This window comes from Martes martes (assembly GCF_963455335.1).
Source record: "Martes martes genome assembly, chromosome: 8".
Lineage (NCBI taxonomy): Eukaryota > Metazoa > Chordata > Mammalia > Carnivora > Mustelidae > Martes > Martes martes.
In genome coordinates this window covers 58,579,949-58,603,550 of record NC_137895.1, presented here as the reverse complement: position 1 = coordinate 58,603,550, position 23,602 = coordinate 58,579,949, and the positions used below count along the sequence as shown (strand labels likewise).

The 23,602-nt window shown below is 44.9% G+C and overlaps 1 protein-coding gene across 1 annotated transcript in view; it reads right to left on the bottom strand.

The window, feature by feature from the left end:
* Positions 1–23,602, bottom strand: part of DERA (deoxyribose-phosphate aldolase) — a 121,871-nt gene that overhangs the window by 44,402 nt on the left and 53,867 nt on the right. Inside the window, exon 6 of the mRNA XM_080810599.1 lies at positions 1,503–1,631. Coding sequence (XP_080666725.1) covers positions 1,503–1,631 — 129 coding nt within the window. The remainder of the gene's footprint in view (positions 1–1,502; positions 1,632–23,602) is intronic.

The window sequence follows — 23,602 nt, the reverse complement described above, 5'->3', positions numbered from 1 at the left end:
GGAGGATATGGTGTGAAGGGAAAATGGGGAGACACAGGCAGGGTGTTAAGAAGGACCTTTTCTTAAAATCAGGCTGAAGGAATTTACATTTTACCTTGACGATGAAGAGAAGCCACTGAGGGATATATATATTTTTTTTGAGTGGGCAGGCCAGGTGCCTCTTAGGGTGACCCTGACTCTCTGACAGTGACGGGAGTATGGGGGGTATAGGGGGTGGAGAGTGCAGCTTCTGGTGAAGACCTTGTGTGTGTGTGTTGTTTCTTGTTCATGGAAATGAATTATATTTCCCTCACAACTTGCTGAAGAGAAGGCCGCTCCCTCCGTCACCTCTCTCCTCATAGGCCCTACACCTTCACATTTTCTTATGTTTTAAAAGAATCATTTGGTGGCAAGATTACATAAAGCCCACCTGCTTCTGAGGTGCCCTGCTGGCAAATATCAGCTCGAGTGGACAGATGCACAGGTATGTTCCCTTGTTTCCAACCGGGTCTGGAGGCAATGTAAGTCACCAAAGGATTTTAAACAAGCAGGACCAAAACCCAATTAGCATTTTTTTTAAAGATTTTATTTATTTATTTCACAGACAGAGATCACAAGTAGGCAGAGAGAGAGGGAGAAGCAGGCTCCCTGCCAAGCAGAGAGCCCGATGCGCGTGGCTAGATCCCAGGACCCTGGGATCATGACCTGAGCTGAAGGCAGAGGCTTTAACCCACTGAGCCACCCAGGCGCCCCCCAACTAGCATTTCTAAGGGACCATTCTGGCAACAGTGTGGGAAACAGACTGGAAGGGGACCAAAGCGGAGACAGGGAGAGTAGCGAGGAGACTGAAGTGATTCGTGTAGGGTATGGCAATGGCCGGAGACAGCTGCACACAGGACGGAGAGATGCATTAGATACAGTAAAGAGGAGGTAGAGTTCTCCGGACTCGTTCACTGGTTTACAGGAAGGTGAGGAAAAGAAGGAATCCAGCCTGACTCCCAGGTTTCAGGCTTGGATGTCTGAACGGACAGGTCTGCTGTTCAAGGAGATGAAGAGGAAGTCAACCTGCTTTTGAAAGTATAAAAAGCAATGATACGGCGCTACCTTTAAAAAGAAAAATTAACACAAACAAAAGCACAGGCTGCCTGAGCTGGTACAGATGCACATCTCTGAGAAAAATCAAACACTTAAATTCACAGAGAGGAATAAGTCAGAGTTAAAGAAATTCCTGTCTAACATATGTTGATGAATGAATAATCAAAGAAGAAGAAGGAAATTCGCTAACAAGAGAGCCATCTACTGCCTTACAAGGATAGTGCAGCGAGGAAATGCCACCAAAAAACGTGCAAGGAAGCCAAGTTTGTGACCACTGCACACTGTAATGTATTCACAAAATAGCTGAGTCCTCCCACCCAAATTTCCAAGTGGTTAGCCTGTTTTTGCTAATAGCCAAATCTTTCAGCTTACTTATTTCTCCGAAAAACATCAATTCCATAGCTATCATGTGAATATACAACACTTACCTGCCATCATTGCTATCATACTGGCTTTATAGACATTAGTAAGAGATCCAAGTTCTCCTGTTGCTAGGATGGTTTTCAGATGAGCCTCCCCACAGGCCTTGCGAAACTGACGGATCTCATCATACAGGGCTGGGGGAGGAAATAATTGAAGCAGTTAAAAAGCAGGCAAGTGATAACATAACTTGGCAGCCGGTAGAACCCATCTCGGATTTAGGAAACATAAAACATTTGTCACTTTCTAAAAATCACCCCAATTTAATATCGCCTAAAGCGTTCTGCTGCCGTTCGCATCCTGTTACAAGAAGTGCTTGGTTAGCTACCGTGGAACTTTCCACGCCCCTGTCCAAGGTCCAGAGCCACGCAGCTTTTTAAATATCATTATAATGACATGCAAATGACAAATAATTTCTACCTCTCCCATATGTTGGTTACTCACAAGAAAAAAGACATTTATCTACGATATACGGGGGAGTACCATTTTGCAAACTAAAGAAAAAAAAAATCCTCAGGTCCTTATTAGTTCTTCCATTCACACATAGTTAAGTTCTCTTGTGAGACTATAAAGCAGGCCCTTCCTGAGAGCTCTGCTAATGACAATAAAGACATAACCACCTTCCCCACGATCTGTCAGGGCATGTCTCTAAATATCTGACAAGAAAGCATTGAGCCCAGCCTGGTATGCTGGATGTACATGCACAAAGCCAGTTGGAAAGAGACTCACAGGTGCAGTCTTGACTCTCTTAACCCCTGAACCCAGTGGCAAATCTGGTTTTTGAGGGCTCCACACAGCACCCTGAAAGCAGCTTGGTTAAAAATACACATATACAGGGACACCTGGGTGGCTCAGTGGGTCAAGCCTCTGCCTTCGGCTCCAGTCTGGGATGGAGCCCCACATCGGGCTCTCTGCTCAGCAGGGAGCCTGCTTCCCCCTCTCTCTCTGCCTGCCGCTCTGCCTACTTGTGATTTCTCTGTCAAATAAATAAATACAATCTTTAAAAAAAAAAAAAAAAAAACTCTGGTCATTTAAAAAAAATACACATATACAAAAAAAAAAAAACGAAAAACAACAAACCTACACTCAACAACAACAAAAGAATCAAGGGGGAAACATTTCATATTCAAATAAAGTTGACAGACTTTTAGTAAACAAAATCCCTATAATGAGTATGAAATTTTTGAAAAATTACATAACCGTCTTCTGTCATGATACCAGTGATTTTGGCTTTGACCCTGCATCAGGCCAGCTGCTCTTACTCCTTGAACTTGGGCTATTACCACATTAACAGGACTATGGGGCTTTTTTGCTCCTCCGCATACGTGTATATTTTGTAGGATATAAGCATATGGACAAAACCAAGCAGGAAAGAAACATTCATAATAAGGGTTAGGGTTAGGGTATGGAGTTTTCAATGCAGACATGAGACTTCCTGAATTCATAGGCTTCCTAAAATACATGTAAAAGACTAAAAATTAGTTACAAGTCAGCAAATGCTGTCAAAACCATGAAAACTGTAACAAGGTGAAGAAAACCCGGCTTCCCAATCCTGGAAAACCTGAACGTAACTTGCAGCTCAAAGTGAAAACACAAATAAAAGCAAATATTCTCTTACAGAATGCTTGGTAAATTTTAGTGTTTGTCACTGTCATGAGATGGCACCCACAGAAAGTTTTTCAAGAAAGGACCAAGTATTTTCACAAATCCCTAATTATCAGTGGTTTGGAACATTAGAGATGATCTGAGATCCCACACTGCCTACCTCACTCTGCCCATCCTCCAAAAATCGTGAGAAGTCATCTCATCCATATATCCAATACGACAACATGTATGAGAATGGTATAGGCAGCAAAGACTAAGTGGCAATAGCAATTTATATTCTTTTAACTCAGGGAATGAATCTTGGATGGAATGACATTTCTCAAGTTACTGAATCTAAAAACAGAAAGTTGTTTGCTAAGAACAAGTGACAAGGAAATCTCTTGATCTGAAAATTCAAGAATGCTAACCCAGAGTTAACTCGCGACTTAATTAATTATTTTTCTTCCACAGAACAGCGTTGCCATCAAAAGCAGGCTCCAGCGTCAGACAAATGCGGATTTAAAACCCAGCTCCACCCCTTCCCGCAGGACCTTGGGCAAGTTAGTCTCTCAGCCTCAGTCCCCTCCTTGAAGTGTCAATAATAATACTTACTTTGTAGGGTTATTACGGTAATTAAAGGGGAAGATACATACAAAATACTCTACACATTGTCTGGCTGATTGTAAGCATTCAGAAAGTTAACCATGATACTTAAGCTCAGAATTCTAGTAAAGTGAGTTTCAAGTAAGTGTAATAAAAGCCAAATCTTATTCATGGCCTGACCCAACTTCTTCTTCTTCTTTTTTTTTTTTTTTTGAAATTTCAGGTAGACTTTTATTTTTTTTTATAATTGTTTGTTTATTAACATATAATGTATTATTAGCCCCAGGGGTACAGGTCTGTGAATCGCCAGGTTTACACACTTCACAGCACTCACCATAGCACATACCTTCCCCAATGTCCATAACCCCACCACCCTCTCCCTACCCTCCTTCCCTGACCCAACTTCTTGTACTGTACCAAAACCTTGTTCTATGGATTAGTGCTTACAACAAGTGTGTCATCATATAAGGCTCAACAATGTTTTATTACAACATTTGTTGAGGTGAAGCCTGATCTGTATAAAATTCTTAAAACAGTGATCCTGACCATATTTATGAATGAAATTACCAGCCTTTTTCTAAAGAGTATTACCTTTGATATCCGGCCAATTTTTTCCCCTACTGTGAAAATACCACCCCCCCCCCCAAAGAAAGAAAGAAAGAAAGAAAGAGAGAAAAGAAAAGAAAGATGTATTTTATGACTCAATCATCAGCCTCCTGGAAGTGATGCTCTGTAATCCATGATCCAAACTGGCCACTCAGAGCATAATTGGATTTAAATGAATACGTAACCCAGTGCCTCCTCATTCCCTAACTGCCAACTCCTTAAATCATTTTACTGACCTATTTCACCACATAACAGGCTCCAGTTTTTCTGAGCAAGTACTTTAATCTTTAGGGTTCCACACTGGAAAGCTGGTCTTTTTTTTTCTGTTACTATTCTGCCTAGAATATGCCAGAGCAATTCAATCAAAGAGCATACCAAACCTGTCCTTTGTATAATGTGACCTGGGCTCCATCAAGCAAATACTTCTACCTGGGCCTCTGGATCTTCCCAAGCAATGCAAAGGTGACAATGTAGGCAGGATGTTCCTTAGTGTTACTAGTTAAGCATCACCAATGGCAGCACATCCAAGAGCCCCATGACCCAGGGCCACCCGCCAGCAGCGGCAGCACCAGAAGTGCCCCCAGAAGCCCTCTTCCCATGGCACATCTGGCTGTATTCTCTGCTTCCCAGTCTTTCATGGTCCTGCTGGTTTGCCAAGCCTGGTTCTCCAGGCTTCTTTTTTTTTTTTTTTTTCAGTGTTCCAAGATTCATTGTTTATGCACCACACCCAGCACTCCATGCAATACATACCCTTCTTAATACCCACCACCAGGCTCACCCATCCCCCCAACGCCTCCCCTCTAAAACCCTCAGTTTGATTCCTGGAGTCCATGGTCTCTCATGGTTTGTCTCCCCCTCCGACTTCCCTCCCTTCGCTTTTCATTTTCTTCTCCTAATGTCCTCCGTCTTATTCCTTATGCTCCACAAGTAAGTGAAAATGTATGATAATTGACTTTCTCTGCTTGACTTATTTCACTCAGCATAATCCCCTCCAGTCCCATGCAAAAGTTGGGTATTCATCCTTTCTGATGGCTGTGTAATATTCCACTGTATATATGTCCAGGCTTCTTACCAACTCAGTGAGCTACTCTATGTCCTCCCAACAGATGCCTTTTCCATTTAACTTAATCTGAATTTGTTTCATTAGTTTCCAACTCATAATTTTAATATAAAAAACATTTACTGAGAAGTCTGCTACAATGGGGGACAACAGTATGGGTGCCCCACTACCTGGGTTCATACCACAGTGCCAAAACTCATTTGTTGTTTGATCTGGACAACTGACTCTTAAACTTTGTCTCTGTCTCCTCTTCAATAAAAGGAGGATGATAGAAGTATGCACACCTCAAGGAGTTATTTGAAGCATTAAATAGGCTCATATGTATAAAGTGCTAAGGACAGTTTCTGGTATGTAGGTTAATGCTCAAGGAATGTCACCTACTAGTTTTCCTGCTGGTGGCCTTGGTGGTCATTACTGCTGAGTGCTTATTAGGTTCCAACAGAGAGGGACTTATAAAAGCAAGGGATACCGTGACTTACGTTTCTTGAAGAACATAAACACAACCTCTTTGGGGCCTTGAAAGCAGGCTGGGGGGAAAATGTTTACTACATCAAAAACATTTTTAACTTGGAGCCCATGCTCCCAGATTTCTGGGATAAGAGCTTTGCTATTTGCTAGTTATGCAAATTTATAGGAATCATTCAATTTTCCTAAGCCTGATCACTTAGAGAGCCTCAGTTTGCTCACATATTTTTGTGAAACTTAAATACAATAATATATATGGCTAGAACAGAACAAGGCAGTTAGTAGGTATTAATCCTTCGATACTAGATTTCCAAACTTTTCCTTATATACTTCCAGAAATGCAAAAGTAACTTTGAAAAACAAAACGGAACAAACACTGTCTTAATACTCATGAAAGCATAATTAGAATTTACAAATTTAACATGTAAGGAAAATCGACCACTTCACTCCAGCACAAACCATGAAAGCCACAAATAAGCATTATCAGTGTCCAGGTAGTTTTAAGCACCTTGACATCACAGTGATAGATGACATATGCAAATCCAAGTGACCTGGTGGCTGAAATGTAACCTAGACAATCTCAGATCATAATGTCTTCTAACATACTCAACTGTCACTTTCCTTCCGATATAGATGAGCAAAACAATAGAAAAACAAATGGATGGATTTTCCTCCACATCTGCAGGAAAGGACAGCAGCGGGATGTGGATTTATATAATTGCTACTGGAATACACATGTGAAGGAAATTATAGTGGAATTAACAGGTTCAACAGATCCTCTTTCCAAAAAACTCTTCATAAGGAGCAGCTACTGAAAAGAATGAGAAACCCCCTAAGTCTTCAAAGCATCTTCCTTCAAAAATGCTCAGTGTTTTCTATGCCTCAGTTAAATATCCCCGTGGGGTGGCTGGCACTTACCTCCATATTTCATATGCAAAAAGTGAAATGTAGAGAGATGAATGACTTGCCTAAAGTTTCCTCACACTTCTCTCTCTCTATCCCACCACAAACATACATGCAGGCAGGCACACACATGCTGTCGTTAAAATACATTCTCAAGAAAATAAACTGAAGAACTTAGTATAATAGTATAATCGAAACCTAGAACCTAAAGGAATGTCAACTCCCATTGAGTTCAAATTACTAACATCACAGAGGAGCATCACAACCCTACCTGATTTTCATTCTTCCAGAGAAAACAAAGCAGAGGAAATTGAAATGTTCCAGAATAATTCAGAAACATAAAATAACTTAATTTTGTATGATTCAATAAACTAAAAAAAAAAATCTATGAATTGTTCTATGAGCCTTCTGGATGGGATGAGAAGAGCACATTTGTTGTAGTGAAATTCACTTGTCTGAATCAGGACTTTCTGCACTTGTTTGCCCAATAATTAGTTGTGTGTCACTTGGGAAAGTTACTGAACTTCACCAAGCATCATTTTTCTACTCAAGATTGGATAGGAGATCTTTACTTTTGGAGCTCAAAGACATCTCAAATCCAGGGGATAAACGTAAAAGTGATTATTTAAATGATAATGAAGGTAATTGTAAAGTTGCTCCCGCCGCCAGGGAGGCTACGAGGCAAATGGATCCGAGAGATGAACTTTATTGCAAGCATCCTCGGGCGAGGTTCCGCAACTCACAGAAAGAGAGAGAGAGGGGGATTGTGAGTCGGGGAAGTCGGCCGAGGGTGCTTGCAATAAAGTTCATCTCTCGGATCCATTTGCTTCGTAGCCTCTTTTCTTACCATCACGGGTGGGAGCAACTTTACATTTGGTGCCGAAACCCGGGAGAGAGGTTGAGCCCTTGCCCGGCACAGAGGCTCCCTCCTCCTCACTTATGGACCGCAACCTCCCACTGCCCACCTCGAGAAGGCTTACTTCGGAACCTGTTGTGGTGAGTGTTCCCTGGCCCCTGATCCACTTCCAGGTCACCCTGTCCTAGCCGCGGCCGTGCCTGGGCAGACCTCCGGCCACCTGGTGGCCCCGCCAGTCCCAAGGAATCGGGAGACGTCCTCATTCCGCGGGAACTGCTGTCCCTCCGGTGACCCAGTGCACGGACGAGGGGACGCTCTCCTCCGTAATCTGAGTCGGTCGGTGAAGGGGACCATGGGAGCCTCCCGATCCAAATTCGACTCCAAAACGCCCCTGGGATGCCTTCTGGCCAACCTCCGTACACTGGAGTCAGACCAGGACTTCCTCAGGTGACACCTTACACATTATTGTACCGTTGCCTGGATGCAATACAAATTAGACAACCAATTGCAATGGCCTCCCGAGGGCACATTTGACTATCAGGTGCTCACAGATCTCGACAATCTATGCAGGCGTCAGGGCAAATGGTCCGAAATTCCCTATGTCCAAGCTTTCTGGACCCTACGGTCTCGGCCGTCCTTGTGCTCCTGGTGTTCGACCTCTCAAGTCCTCCTTGCTCGCCCCCCACCCCACAACTCTGCGCACATGCCCTACCTCACCCACGGAACCAGACCCTCCCCTTCAGTCCTCTCTTTCTGAACCGCCCGAAGACCTTTCTGTACCCCCCACTCGAGCTCCCACCTTACCCCCTCCTCCTCATCATCATCCCCCTCCTCAACCTCCGGCGCCCCCTGAGCCCTCCGGGGAATCGGCGACCCCAGCACCCCCGCAGGCCCCAACAACCTTTTCCGAGGTCGAGCCCCTACCCCCGGCACCGGCCAGGTCTCTGTCGGACTTCCCATCCTCCCCTCCCATTTCGGCCCGGACAGGCTCCCAAGATCCTCCGTCCAGCTTAATCTGCCCCTTAAGGGAGGTGGCTGGAGCCGAAGGGGTCGTTCGAGTGCATGCGTCCTTCTCCCTGCAGGACCTCCCCCAAATTGAGAAACGCCTGGGTTCCTTCTCGGCCAACCCGGACAATTTCATAAAAGAGTTCCAATACCTGGCCCAAGCCTATGATCTTACCTGGCATGACTTACACGTGGTTCAGACCACGACCCTCACCACCGAGGAGAGGGAACGCACCCAGGCCGCCGCCCGAGAACACGCCGATCAAGTCCATCTCACGGACGCCCCCATGCCGGTAGGCGCTCAGGCGGTCCCCGCTGGAGAGCCCGGATGGGACAATCAGAATGGCCAAGGTGGCTGCCGGCGGCGAGACCGCATGGTTCAATGCCTTATTGCCGGCAAGAGGGCAGCCTCCAATAAAGAGGTTAACTACGATAAGATCAGGGAGGTTACCCAAGCCCCAGACGAAACCCCCCCCCCTGTTCCTTAACCGGTTGACTGAGGCTCTAACACAGTACACCAGATTAGACCCGGCCTCCCCGCGGGAGCCACAGTCCTGGCGACCCACTTTATTTCCCAATCGGCACGGGACATCAGAAAGAAATTTAAAAAGGTAGAGGAGGGCCTCCAGACCCCCATCTCTGACTTGGTGAAAATGGCCTTTAAGGTTTTTAACTCCCGAGAGGACGCAGCCGAACTCAAACAGCAAGCCAGACTCCAGCAGAAGGTCCAATTACAAACCCAGGCCCTGGTGGCGGCCCTGCAGCCAGCTGGTTCCAGGAATCAGCAACGAGGGGCAACGGGACGTACCCCTCCGGGGGCATGCTTTAAATGTGGTGCTGAAGGGCACTGGGCCCGTCAATGTCCTAACCCAAAGGCACCCACGAAGCTGTGCCCTCAGTGTCACCTGATGGGACACTGGAAGTCAGACTGTCCTAGCCTCGGGGGATCCTTGGCGCCTCTACGCAGCGGAAACCCTGAACCAGCAAGTCCCGCTTTCCAGCTACCCGGGCTGGAGGACAACTGACAGAGCCCGGACTCGGATACCCCCGTCACCCAAGCCAAGCCCAGGGTAACGCTCCAGGTAGCAGGTAAGTCCATCTCCTTTCTGCTGGACACGGGAGCTACCTACTCAGTCCTGCCATCCTACTCGGGACCCACACATGCCTCACCAGTTGCGGTGATGGGGATCCACGGTACCTCCTCTTCCCCTACGATGACCCAACCTCTTACTTGCAGCCTGGATGGTTTCCCTTTCTCTCATTCATTCCTCGTAATCCCCACCTGCCCAGTGCCTCTCTTGGGAAGAGATATCCTCCAAAAACTGCGGGCCACCATCTGCCTCTTTCCTTCTCCTTCAGCCCCGGAGTGTCTTCTACTGCCACTCCTCCCCTCTCCTCCAACTCCCATCCCTACAAATCTACCTGCCGTTAATCCCTGACCCACTGTCGCCTCCCACCACAGTCCTGTTCATATCTGGTTAAAGAATAGCTCCACATACTCTTCTAGGGCTCAGTTCCCCATCTCCCTGATCCATCGTCGGGGTCTCAAACCTATAACAGACCATCTAAAGCAGCAGGCCTTCTCATTCCTATCAACTCCCCCTGCAACACCCCCATCCTGCCTGTACAAAGCCATCAGGGACTTATCGGCTGGTACAGGACCTACGGCTCATTAATGAAGCTGTCGTCCCACTCCACCCCATTGTCCCCAACTCCTATACCCTGCTGTCTCACATCCCTCCCGGCACCTCTCATTTTACTGTACTCAACCTGAAGGATGCATTCTTTACTATTCCCCTGCATCCTGACTCCTATTTCCTGTTCGCTTTTACCCGGGAAGACCCTGACACCCATGTTTCTTGGCAACTTACCTGGACAGTCCTACCACAAGGGTTTCGAGATAGCCCCCACATTTTCAGCCAGGCCCTGGCGGCCGACTTCCAGGAATGCCCCCTGGAGACCAGTACCCTGCTGCAGTATGTAGATGACCTGCTTCTCTATAGCCCTTCCCTCCTCACCTCCCAGGAAGATACCTCTACCCTACTAAACTTCCTGGGAGCTAGGGGGTATAGAGTCAACCCATCTAAGGCCCAGCTATGTACCCCATCAGTCATATATCTAGGGATCTCTCTGACTCCTACCTCTAAATCCCTTACTAGGAACCGTATTCGCCTCTTCCGAGAACTGCAACCTCCCCCAGAGTGCAGATGAGATACTCTCCTTCCTGGGACTCGTGGGGTTTTTTAGATACTGGATTCCGAACTTCTCTATCCTGGCCCAGCCTTTATACCAAGCGGCCAAGGAAACCCCCCAGGGTCCCTTAACTGATCCTACCTCAATCCAGCACGGATTTTTGAAGCTCCGAGACTGCCTCATCAAGGGGCCAGTTCTGGCCCTCCCGGAGCCTACTAAACCGTTCCATCTCTTCACAGATGAATGTTCTGGGTCGGCTGCCGGCCTTCTGGCCCAGCTCACCGGGCCTACATATAGGGCAGTGGCCTACCTGTCCAAACAGTTAGACCCCACCACCTGGGGTTGGCAACCCTGTCTCAGGGCACTGGCTGCCACGGCCTCCCTCACTAAGGAGGCCCTAAAACTGACCCTAGGACAGCCTCTTATAGTCTACTCCCCCCACCGACTCACGGACCTCCTTGGCCATCGGTCTCCTGCCCAGTTGACTCCCTCCCGGGTGCAGTTGTTCCATTTGCTATTTGTCGAAAACCCTCAGATATCTCTGTCTGTCTCCCCCCGCTTAAACCCTGCAACTTTACTGCCTGCACCCTCGCCTACCCCTGACCCTTCTCACTCTTGCTCTCAACTTATGGAGGACTTTACCCCCTCTTACCCTGGACTCTCCGACCAACCCCTGACTAACCCTGACCGCATCCTGTTTGCGGATGGCAGCTCCCTTCTGACCCCAGATGGCCTGCGCTGCGCCGCCTATGCTGTAGTTACCTCTGAAACGGTTGTCAAAGCAGCCCCCCTTCCTCTTGGGACTACATCCCAGAAGGCAGATAGCTCTAACCCGGGCGCTCCACCTGTCCAAGGGACAGCAAGTCACTATTTACACTCATTCCAAATATGCTTACCTCATATCCCACACTCATTCGGTTATTTGGCAAGAAAGGGGATTCCTGACTACCAAAGGTACCCCTATCATAAATGGGCCGCTCATCGCCAGGCTTCTCGAGGCCCTAAGCCTACCCACCGAGGTCGCCATTGTCCACTGCTGGGGACACCAAACTACCCCTGACTCGATCTCCCTAGGCAACAATAAGGCTGATACAGTGGCCAGGCAGATGGCCCTTAGCGCCACTCCTGCCCCTGTACTCTTCCTCAACACTGCACACCAACCTTGTTATACCGAGGAGGAGACGCTAGCACTCCAAAAGTTGGGGGGCAAACTGGGGGACAAAGAGTGGATCCACATCCAGAACCGCATTGCCGTACCTGAAAACCTGGCTCACACCTTGGTCACAGAAATTCACCAGTCACTCCATATCAGCCCCAAGGCGTTGTTTCAGTTCTTACAACCTCTCTTCTATCACTCTTCCCTGTCCAAGGTCATTGAAACCGTTCACAGGGCATGTACTGTCTGTTCAGCTGTCAATGCACAAGGTGGGATCCGCAGGCCAGGACCTAACCACCAATTGAGGGGCCACCAGCCGGGAGAAGACTGGCAACTGGACTTCACCCACATGCCCCATCATAGAACCCTCCACTACCTACTAACCCTGGTTGACACGTTCACAGGTTGGATAGAGGCCTATCCCACGGCCTGCGAGATGGCGGACGTTGTGGCTGCAGTCCTTATTGAATACATCATTCCCTGTTTTGGACTACCCCGAACCCTCCAGTAGGACAACGGGCCCGCCTTCATATCCAGCATAACCCAGCAAGTGGCTGAAAGTCTCAACATCTCCTGGAGACTACACATCCCTTACCATCCTCAGTCATCGGGTAAAGTAGAAAAGGCCAACGGCCTACTTAAAGCCCAACTCACCAAACTTACCCTGGAAACCTGTCTTTCTTGGCCTAACCTCTTGCCTCTAGCCCTCACCAGGCTTAGGGCGGCCCCCCGTGGACCCTCGGGACTAAGCCCATTCGAACTCCTCTACGGTCGTCCCTTCCTCATAGATCACAGTCTCCCGGCTGTTCCTCCACCCCTTCTCTCGTATTTGCCTTACCTCACTCTACTTCAGGCCCTCCTGAGAGCTCATGCTGACTCAGTCACCCCGGCCCCGAATGACCCCGAGGATAATGAGACTCCTCCCCAGAAACTACTCCCGAGTGATCAGGTTCTCCTCAGGAGTCGCAACCCCAGACCCTTACAGACGCGGTGGACGGGACCCCACACCGTCATACTCACCACCCCAAGGATGATGAGACTCCTCCCCGGAAACTACTCCCGGGTGACCAGGTTCTCCTCAGGAGTCGCAACCCCGGTCCCTTACAGACGCGGTGGACAGGACCCCACACTGTCATCCTCATCACCCCAACTGCGGCAAAGTTACTGGGCTACCAGCCAAGGGTGCATATCAACAACCTTAAACGGGTCCTCACTGACAGTAAGTGGGCCTCCCAGATGGTGGGCCCCACCAAACTGTGCTTGGTTAGGGCTCCTCGTACTCCTCCCGAGTCCCCAGATCCAGGCGGAGTCATGTGACTGCATGAGGGGCTCAGCTACCTCACGCTATTTCTCGGCCTATACCTCTATGCCCAAGTCCTGCTACCAGGGAAAAACACCAACCCTCTGCACGTCGACCCATGCCCCGGGAAAGACCTTTTGGACCCCTGAACTCTCTCGGACCTCCCGCCCCCCCTGTACTAACTACCCCAAATCTGGAAAAGTCTGCTGGACCTACTTGGCCCAAATAGGACTCTCTGATGGGGGGGGGGGGTTCCAGGATCAGGCCACCCGCAACAACTCCCTCAGGAAGTACAACAACTTCTAAATCGGGTACAAGCATAACCCGAATATAAAGGGATCAACCTTGACTCCTTACGGGGGGCACCCTCCACTGAACCACTCACCCTAACCCTCCTAAATTCCAGCTACAACCTCTGGAAAAATGTCTCCGGGGGGCAAGACTTCTGGATCTGTTTTCCTTTTTCCTCCCTCATTAACATCATCGGGATACCGATTCCTAACTCCTGGCCTATACCCAGTTCCTCCACTAAGAAGGTCCACATCGGACCCATCGGCGCTCCCATACCGATCCTGAACCTCACCTCCTCCACACCTCACACCACCCACAACATCTCCACTCTCCCCTACTGCACCCCCTCAGGAATCTTTCTCTCCTGCCCAAAAGGGATCTATCGCTGCCTAACCACCAATGATTCCTTGGATTGTACTCATCCTTCTGTCTCCAACCACCAGCATCTATTCATCTGAACAACTCTTATCTCAGCTGTTCCCTACCTCTCTGAAGAGGAGGGCTGCCTTCCTCCCCTTCTTAATAGGGGCAGGACTAACAACTGGGGCAGCAGGGCTGGGAACCTCCATTAACTTCTATTATAAGCTCTCCCAGGCACTCAACGAGGACATGGAACGAATAGCAGACTCCCTCACCGCCCTACAGACTCAAATCACCAGCTTAGCCACTGTCACCCTGCAAAACCAATGCGCCCTGGATCTCCTCACCACCAAGAAAGGGGGAACATGCCTCTACTTGAACGAGGAGTGCTGCTACTTCGTCAACCAGTCAGGCATAGTCACCTCCAAAGCCAAGGAACTCAGGGACCGGATCCGAGCAAGGCGTCAAGATGACGCTAATTGGGGCTTAAACCCCAAGCCTGGGTAACCTGGCTCCTCCCTTTGGCAGGGCCCCTCTGTGTACTCCTCCTGTTAATCTCTATTGCTCCCTGCCTTATATGTTGCCTACAGGAGCACCTGCAGGAAATGACCAGGGTATCAGTCAACCAACTCCTCCTACAGCCCTATTCCCGCCTGCCCACATCCGATGGCCTCTACGACGATGTCCCACTGCCAGCAGGAAGCAGCCAGAGCAAAGTCAACGCCCCCTGACACCAATATAAATATAAAGAGATCAGAATGATGGGCCGGCTGGGAAACAGGGGCTCCAAAATGGCGGATCTTCCCGCCAACCCTCTCCAAGATGACAGACTTTCCTGCCACCCTCACTGCGGCCTCCACATCACCATCAGGAGACTGACACTCTCCACCCAGGAGCTTCCAAATTGAGAACTGCCCATCACAGACCACCCTCGCCCCATACCCTCCGATCACTACATACCCAATGGGCGCAAGGCTATGCTCTACCCCAACCCGATAAAAGACCCCCGCCAACTCCCTCCCAGTGTGACTTCCCCGACTCACTATCCCCCCCCTCCTTTCTGTGAGTCGCGGAACCTTGCCCAAGGGTGCTTGCAATAAAGTTCATCTCTCAGATCCATTTGCCTCATAGCCTCTCTTCTTACCATCGCCGGCAGGAGCAACTTTACAGTAACCAATTAACTTTTTCTCTTGGATCCACCTTAATAAGAAGCAGTTATAAAAATGAAGGTAAACTTTGATTGGTTATAAAACATTACATTGGTACAATTAAGACCAAACAGCTTCTTGTTATTGGTTTAGAAAGACAATTTGGAACTCTACTTCGTGGCAGCTCTCAGCCAGAGAGAGGTGGGGGAGCTGAAATACTTCCAGGTGCACACTGCCATGAAGGGGGAGGTAAACTTGGAAATGGTATGTCACAGGGACCTTGGGAAACTGTGGCCTCATGTGCTGCCAGATTAGTTTTGGGGGGTGATACCCTCATCAGTGAGGGCTGGGAGCTCTGGAGGACTTGTGAGCTCAACCAGCCTGAGTGCACAGTACTAGACCAGGAAGACAGGCTGTCTGTCTGATCAAGAGACTGTTACATACAAGACAACTGATCAAATAAATAAGTATATTGAGGATAATGGGAAAAAGATTTCTTGTGGGGAAAAAAAATTCCACATACAAGTGAAATCATGAAAAAAAAAAGATTTCTTGTGACAAGAAAGAGGGGCATATAGAAAGAGAAAGGGCAAGAATAACCATGTGATATCAGCTTGTAAGGAAGTCATCAGTGTAAACTCATAGTTTCTGATATAGATAGATGACAGAAAGACAGGCAAACAGATATAAATGCATGTGTGTTTATATGTGTTCATCGTGTATATGTGAACATTCATCTGTTTCCTAGATCTACCCACTGAGAAGGTTGAGAGACCACAACCTTGCAGCAATGAGCACACTGAGTGCCCAGATCTTGGTTTCTAAATACCGGTCTTCAATAAAAGGAAGCAGAGCTCCATGGAAAAATGGCTGATTCCAGAGCTCGGGCAGAAAAAGTTAAAGGTAAGCCTGAAATATCTTTGATAAAAATTCAAGAAGTTCTCAATGAATACTACAAACATGTCAGAAGGGCAGAACAGCCATCTGAAGCAGCTCCCACTAGCCAAATCTGGAATAAACTGAGTACCAAAATAATAATGATAGCAATAGATTATAACCAGCTGAGTAAAAAAGAACTCCAGGAATTCTTACAGAGAGGAAGAAAGTGGGGGAGGAGAAGGTAATGCTAACTAATAAGTACAGAAGAAATGACAGAATTAGAAAAATCACTATTTGACAACTACCAGAGTAATAACAGAAGAATTACGAATGAATGCTAAAACTACTGAATAAAAGCTAGATGAGGAACAGGATATTAACATAGTCTCGAGATACCTTCATTCATATACTGTATTAATTACTTCTTAAAACACAAAATGCTTACTAATTTTACAATGAAGAAACTTGCCAGACAGCATTTTAGCCATTTAAAAATCAACATCACCCATAATGGGAAAAGTCAACATCTTATAACTCCTAAAATAATGCACTGGGGAAAACTGAGAAATATTTCTGTGGTATTTCTCCCCAAGATATATAACTTAAATCTAATCATGAGAAAAACACCAAACAAACCCAAATGGAGCATATTTTACAAAATAATAGACATCTACTCTTCAAACTAAAGGAAAGATTGAGGACTGTTTCAGATTGAATAAGACTACAGAGACATGTAACAACTGATCCCGAAACTAATAAAGAACATTACTGAGACAATCTGGAAAATGAATAAAGTCTATGGATTTAATGGTAGTATGGTATCGATGTTAATTTCCTGATTTTGACGGTGTACTGTGGCTTGGTACAACTGTTCTTGTTTTTAGAAAATACACACTGAAATGTTTATGAGTAATGGATTGACAGGCCAGCAACTTAATCTCAAATAATTAAAACAATTACACGTACATAATTTTATATATGTGCACATGCACACACACACATATATACATACACACAAAGAGACAATGAAAAGGCATACGGTAAATGGGGCAGAATTTAATAACTATGGAATCTCAGTGAAGAGTAAACTGTTGTATATATGATTTTTGCAACTTTTCTATAAGTTTAAAATTATTCAAAATGTTAAAAAGACACATTTCATATATGCTGCTGTAATTTATTTAGCATTTAGATTTTTTTTTACAAAAGGGCTTTTGAGATTATCAATCATTCTGTTTTTTAAACAAAAAAAAAAGTGATTGTATATGGTACATACTATTTGGTAACCTGCTTTTTTCCCTTCGAAATATCACAGATATCTTTCCATATTAATAAATATAGGTTTGTAACACAATTTTTAATGGCTGCACAACCTCCCACTACATGGTTATAAATAATTTATTCAATCATGTGTATCCAATAATACTTAAGGTTTCAGATTTTTTGCTATTACAAACAATACTTCAGTAAACATCCTACCGTTACAGCTTTTCATACATCATGACCTTATTCCCTAGAGCCTTTATTAATTTTTCTGCTCCCATACTCACATGTTATCCATGTTCACTGTTAAAAATTCAAACATTACAGAAACTAAAAATTCCCCCATTTAAAAAAAGAAAGACTAATTCTTGCACATAACAGAAAAATAATAATCTGGAAGGCCATTATAAAAATGACTGACAAACGAAAATGGAATTCAAGCACCATGACTGCAAATTAGTCAGAATAATGCAAAATATAACAAAACACATACACCAGAGAAGTGGCTGGCATCGTGATGTCATATTAAAAACCTGATAATAAATGTTTTGACTTATAATGAGGTTTTCAGGAGTAGCAAAAGTGGGTGTACTAGAAACCCAGGATACATGACATTGTAGATGCATAATCAATAGGGTAGCAGCCAGCAGAGGAGCTATCTCCTGTCTGTCTCCCCAACATCCCTCCTACTAGTGCCACACTGAGCAGGAGAAACAGAGGTCATAGCCTGACCTTCTGCTCGTCATTCCCAGCTAAAAAACAGGGGAGGCTGTATTTATGGAGCGTGTTCACTAACATGAATCAGAGAACCTAGTTACACTGGGAAAGACCTGTGTGATGAGTATGTAGATCCAAGGAGCAGAGGGGGTCACACTGCCCCTATTCTGGACAGCATCCCAAACGACTGACAATGGCCCTACCTTCTGCCTCCCTGTGTCACCAGACACTTGCTTCTATAGCGTCTCACTTTTCTCTATTCAAAATGATCTTATTGCTTTCCAGCTTCCACCTCTAAAGAAAGTAAATTCTTAACCGGAAGGCTCCTGGCAATCAGTTAGGTTTTTCTGGAAAAGCACTGCCGTAGACAAAGAAAACTATGTGATTAGTAAAGCTTTCATGAATACAAATTATGATTTTAGTAAAAATTACAGTGTTTAAAGACCATGTTTCCTATCTAAAAGTCATAAAGTAGATTTCCTTTTTATATTTCATGCTATTCAAAGACACTTAAAAAATAACTGTTAATGAATATATCTAAGCAATTATTTTTTGAGTACCAGAAAGATGTTCAACACTGCACAAGAATGGCCTGAAAAGATAATTATATGTACAGTAAAACACTTAATATAAATTGTGCAGCAACCTTTGAAACTTAAAAAGTCACAAAATGTTCAAGAACAGTTTTCATCCACCAAGGTAACTAATTAATCTTGTAAGACTAAAACAGAGAAGAGCTAAAACACCAGGTAGTAAAATAACCTACAAGAGATAAAACACACACATTTTGGTCAATAGTATTTGAAGTTTTAAAGAATCATAGCCTAAAAACAAAAACTATAAAAGCCTATAGCTGCCATAAGTATCTCCAGAATTTTTCTGTTATAAACAACTCCCCAAACACAGAAAGCATAGATTATAGATTATGTGATTCCACCCCAAACAGTGTCTATAGATTTAGAGATTGCTTTTCTCATATTATGAATAACAGCTCTACAAAACAAAGAAAAATTCTAATTTCTTTTAAGAGATGTTCCTTCTACCATCCTTCCTATGCAAAAATAAACAAAGAAGAAAAATAAATTTTTGCCCAGACACAAGATTTTCAGGATCCACTTCCTAAGATACAATAACAGACACGGTTGCATTGGCCCAAATATTTCATTCTCTTACCCTGAAACTCTTAATAGTGTGAGGCACGTACTCCACAAACGAAGTTTAGGAGAGCAAGTCAGGCTGAGGAACTGAAGAGGATAAACTAGGGCTCTGGATACAGGACACAAACAACATTCCCAAGTGTGACACCGAACACACCATGCTGAAAAATGTCACGGAAGAAGCCACCTTTGGGGTCATGTCTGATGGCGCTCTGGTATGGAATGGGTTTCCAAAGACTAGTAAAGTCAGCTCTAGGTCCTGAGCTCAAAGAACTGGGAGAATCTTGAATGAGGCAGAATCTGATACCATTCCCATGTCACTGGTAATATATTAAGGTAAATGTATGCAGCAGAGAGAGGTCATAAAAAAGTAAGAAATGAACACCTCTGTATTTACAGAGCATGGGATGTATTTAATTTTCAAAACCTGTTCAATAAGATTTATGAGATGATGAACCCCTTCTGGTGAATGCTTTCTTCAAAGAACTGTTTAAGAAATGCAACTTAGATGTCGACTTTAATATCATCATGAAAAAATACTGTATTACAGGTCCTTATCAAGGGAATAATACTCCCACACAATGAAAACACCAAATATAAAATCACAGGCCATTATAGCTCTAAAGGACTATAGAAATCATTAAGTTTTATCCCCTCACTGGTAGCTTATTTAAACGGAGGCAGAGAGAAGTGAAGTGTTTGCCCAAGGACTAGGTATAAATTATCAAAATTACAAAGACTAAAATCCAAGTCTTTTAGAGTTCTACTTCATTTACTCAATACATGTACTATTATGGTTACTTCCCTTGACAACATACTATCGCACCAGAAGGAGGAAAGGGAAGGAGAAGAAACCACAGCTGGCATGGAGGGATTCATCTGGGCCAAGCAACAAGATGATCGATTTACATACATTATCTAATTGAATCCCCATTATAACCCTGGGAAGTGGATGCCATTACTCTTATTTTGCAGAGAAGGAACAGAAGACACAGAGAAGTAACTTGCCTAAGAGAAAACAGCTACTAATGGTAGCACCTGGATTCCAACCAAGGCCTGTCTGATGCAAAGATGTGCTTTCAGCCCTCTAGTCTCCCAGAGTTATGCTCCCTTCTGGTAATGGTGTACATTTCTGTGCCTGAATAGAAAAGACGGAGGGAAGTACAGGCAGGGAAGGACAGTGTGCCATAATGAGCAAATCAGGATCTGGTGGTAAAAAGCTTAACAGCAAAGGGCCAGGCAAAACAACACTAACAAAAATGTTTAAATAAAAAGGCATATGAAGTCAAAAGGCACAGCAGCCTGAACTGTTAGCCGGGGGCGGGTCATCTCAGAGATTTCCACAGCCCGGGTAGCGTTACTGTGCTCCAGGATAATGCCGTTGCTGATACCACAGTTCTGAAATCAAACTGTATTTAAGAGAAAGTGTTCAAGTCAAATATTTTTTTTAATTTTTTTAAATTTTTATTTATTTATTTGACAGAGAGAGAGATCACAAGTAGGTAGAGAGGCAGGCAGGAGAGAGAGAGAGGAGGAAGCAGGCTCCCCACTGAGCAGAGAGTCCGATGTGGGGCTAGATCCCAGAACCCTGATATCATGACCTGAGCCGAAGGCAAAGGCTTTAACCCACTGAGCCACCCAGGCACCCAGTCAAATATTTTTTTAATATATTTCCTTCTAAAATGGCTAGATTCTCTGATTTGATCAAGAGTCACTGGACTATGTATGTAAAAATGATGTATGACGGGCACATGGGTGGCTCAGTCGGTTAAGCAACTGCTTTCCAGCTCAGGTCATGAGCTTGGGGTCCTGGGACTGAGCCCTGCATTGGCTCGGGTTCCAGGCTCAGCGGGGAGCCTGCTTCTCCCTCTCCCTCTCCTCCTCCCCACTGCTTGTGCTCGCTCTCTCAAATAAATAAATAAAATCTTTTTAAAAAATTAAAAAATGATGCATAAAAAAGCAACATGGTTTAGCGGGGAAACAGAGCACGCATTCCAGAGTCTGGCGGATGTTGGTCCGGTGCTTAGGAGGTTTTGTAGTCGTTAGCACACGGTGTGGCTGAAATCAGTGAAGACAGAACATTTCCAAAGTAGAATGTGCAGAGTCTGAGGAGAAGTTTGAGTTTGCTGGGACAGGACCTAAGGACAACCAACACTTCAGGGATGTTGGGGGAGGCAGAGTAGCTTGCAAACAAGATACAGGGACACAGGAGTAATGAGAAACATGGAGGAAAACCTGAAAATTTAGGGTCACCACGACAGGAGAGTATCTCTAGAAGGAAGACAGTGCACTGTATCAAATGCTGAATGGTAAAGCTAAACAGACAAATAAAGAATATTCCCTGGGCACAGAAAAATAAGAGGTCATTAGCATCCTGGTTAGTGCAGATTCAGGAGAAACAAGTAAATATGACTTTTTGAGAACTTTAGTCATGAAGGAAAGAACAGAAAGGGAGACTTAGCTGGGGATGAGGGGGAATGTTGGCATGTGAGTGTGTGTGTGTGTGTGTTTGTGTGTGTGTGTGTGTGTTTAATGGATAAGAAGAGCTTACATATGTTTTAGATGCTGACGGGAATGAGCCAGCAGAGACAGAAACTAAAGACACAGCAGAAAAAAATGGCCGACAAATGGAGTAAGGTCTCAGGAAATGTGGGAGAAGATGGGAGCTGCCACAAAGGGACCAGACTTAGGAGGAAGGCGAAAAGAAGAAATAAAGGAAAACAGAGCCTGCTGTAAGGACCCTGAGGGAGTTCCTGTCTAGTGGTATCTGTTTTCTCTGAGAAGCAGCAGCTCCGTCTTCCACTAAGAGGGAAGGAGCCTCAAGGTGGGTGGGCAGAAGAATTAGAAGCTCAAGGAGTAGAGATTTCAAATTGTCACCAGGGAGAATTCAAGAAGAGGAGTACAAGCCCCTCTTCCAGTCTTCTCTTTGAGTTCATCCCTGAAACTGTGGATCCTGTGACCAAGAGACATGGTTAGGATACACTCTGAATGGTCAGCTTTAAAACTAGGATCCTTTCTTTCATGCTTCAGCCACTGTCCTACACTCCTCAGTGCACAGATGAGAGGGACCTGCATTTGAACGTGTATTAGCCTGAAAGACATTTTTGTCTGCACATTCCAAGAAATCAATTTTAGGCTCATATTTTAGTAAACAGCTAATATGAAAGCGTGACACTGAAAAATGTAATCCATAATCAAATTGAGGCAAATTAAGAAAAATACTGCAGTGAAAAAAAAAGGCTTCAGTCATTGCAAGTTTCTATTTAGAATTAAATTTCTAGTATTAAATGTTCCTTTTCAATTTGTTTTGGGTCAAGAGGTTATTAACACCATAAAAAAGTTAATAGAAAAGTATGGTCTAGGACAAAGATGTGTTATTATATTTTGCATGAATGCCTGTTATTAGGAAATTATCAGTTCCTAAAAACAACCATTCCTAGTTCATTAAGGGACAATTACATCAAAACCCATCTCCTATTATATTTTTTTTCCCAATTAGTATTCTAGAGACAAGAGCACAAGTTATAATAGAAACTATACTTCTATGTCTACAACTGTTTAATAAAAGACATACAGGGCATATAGTTTTTTTTTTTATTTAACTAAATCACATAGTCTATTTCCAAATTTGTTTTCAATATTATGCATATTCATTTTTTCCCTCTAATTCTGGCCTGAAATCCTAACTGAAATCTATGACTGGAAGGAAACAAGAATCAATATATAGGGATAAAGGGTACCCATTTAAAATATGCCTTTTAAGAATGATTGCAATCAGCCAAAGCTCACATGAACCATAAAAAAGGGAACAAAAATCAAAAGCACAAAAAGATATTTGTGGACTGTCAAGAATTTAAACTGGGTAAGGATTAAAAATGCTGCTGAGTACAGCTGGGAGTGGGGAAACAGGAACGGCTTCAACATTTCCTTCTAGATCATTCAGAACTGTGGTATCGGTGATCGTGATGCTCTCGGAGCTGCTTACATCTCTGGGGTGACCTGCCCCACAGCTAACAGCCGTGCCTTCTGACTTCCTAGCTCTTCTCACTTAAATATTTCTGTTATTGTGGTTTCACAAGGCCCTTTGCTATTAAGCTTTTTACTGTCAGACCCCACTTGGCTCTTTATGGCACACTGTCCTTCTGTGCTAGAACTCCCCTCAGTCCTTTCCATCTGGGCACAGATATGTCCACCATCTAACTTCCTGAGAATGTACAGGAATGCAGTCAATATTCTAAGCTAAAAAACTACATTTTCTGGCGTGACTTGCAGCCACGGTGGCCACACAACTTAGTCTGAGCCAAAGAGGTGGAAGCAAAAATACTGTGGGAGGTTTTTAGGATAGGACAGCCCTTCTTTCCTGTTATTTGGGAGATGGCTGGAAACACTGGAGCATCAGAAGTGACCTCAGACAATGGAGTGCCCTTAAGTACAGGGATAGAAGCCACACACTTTGGGAGTGGAAGATCCAAGTAGTGTAAGTGACCAAGGACTTTGTGGGGCTGCCAAAGTACCCCTGAAATATCTACCTCCAGACTTTGTAGAAGAACATAAATCCTTGA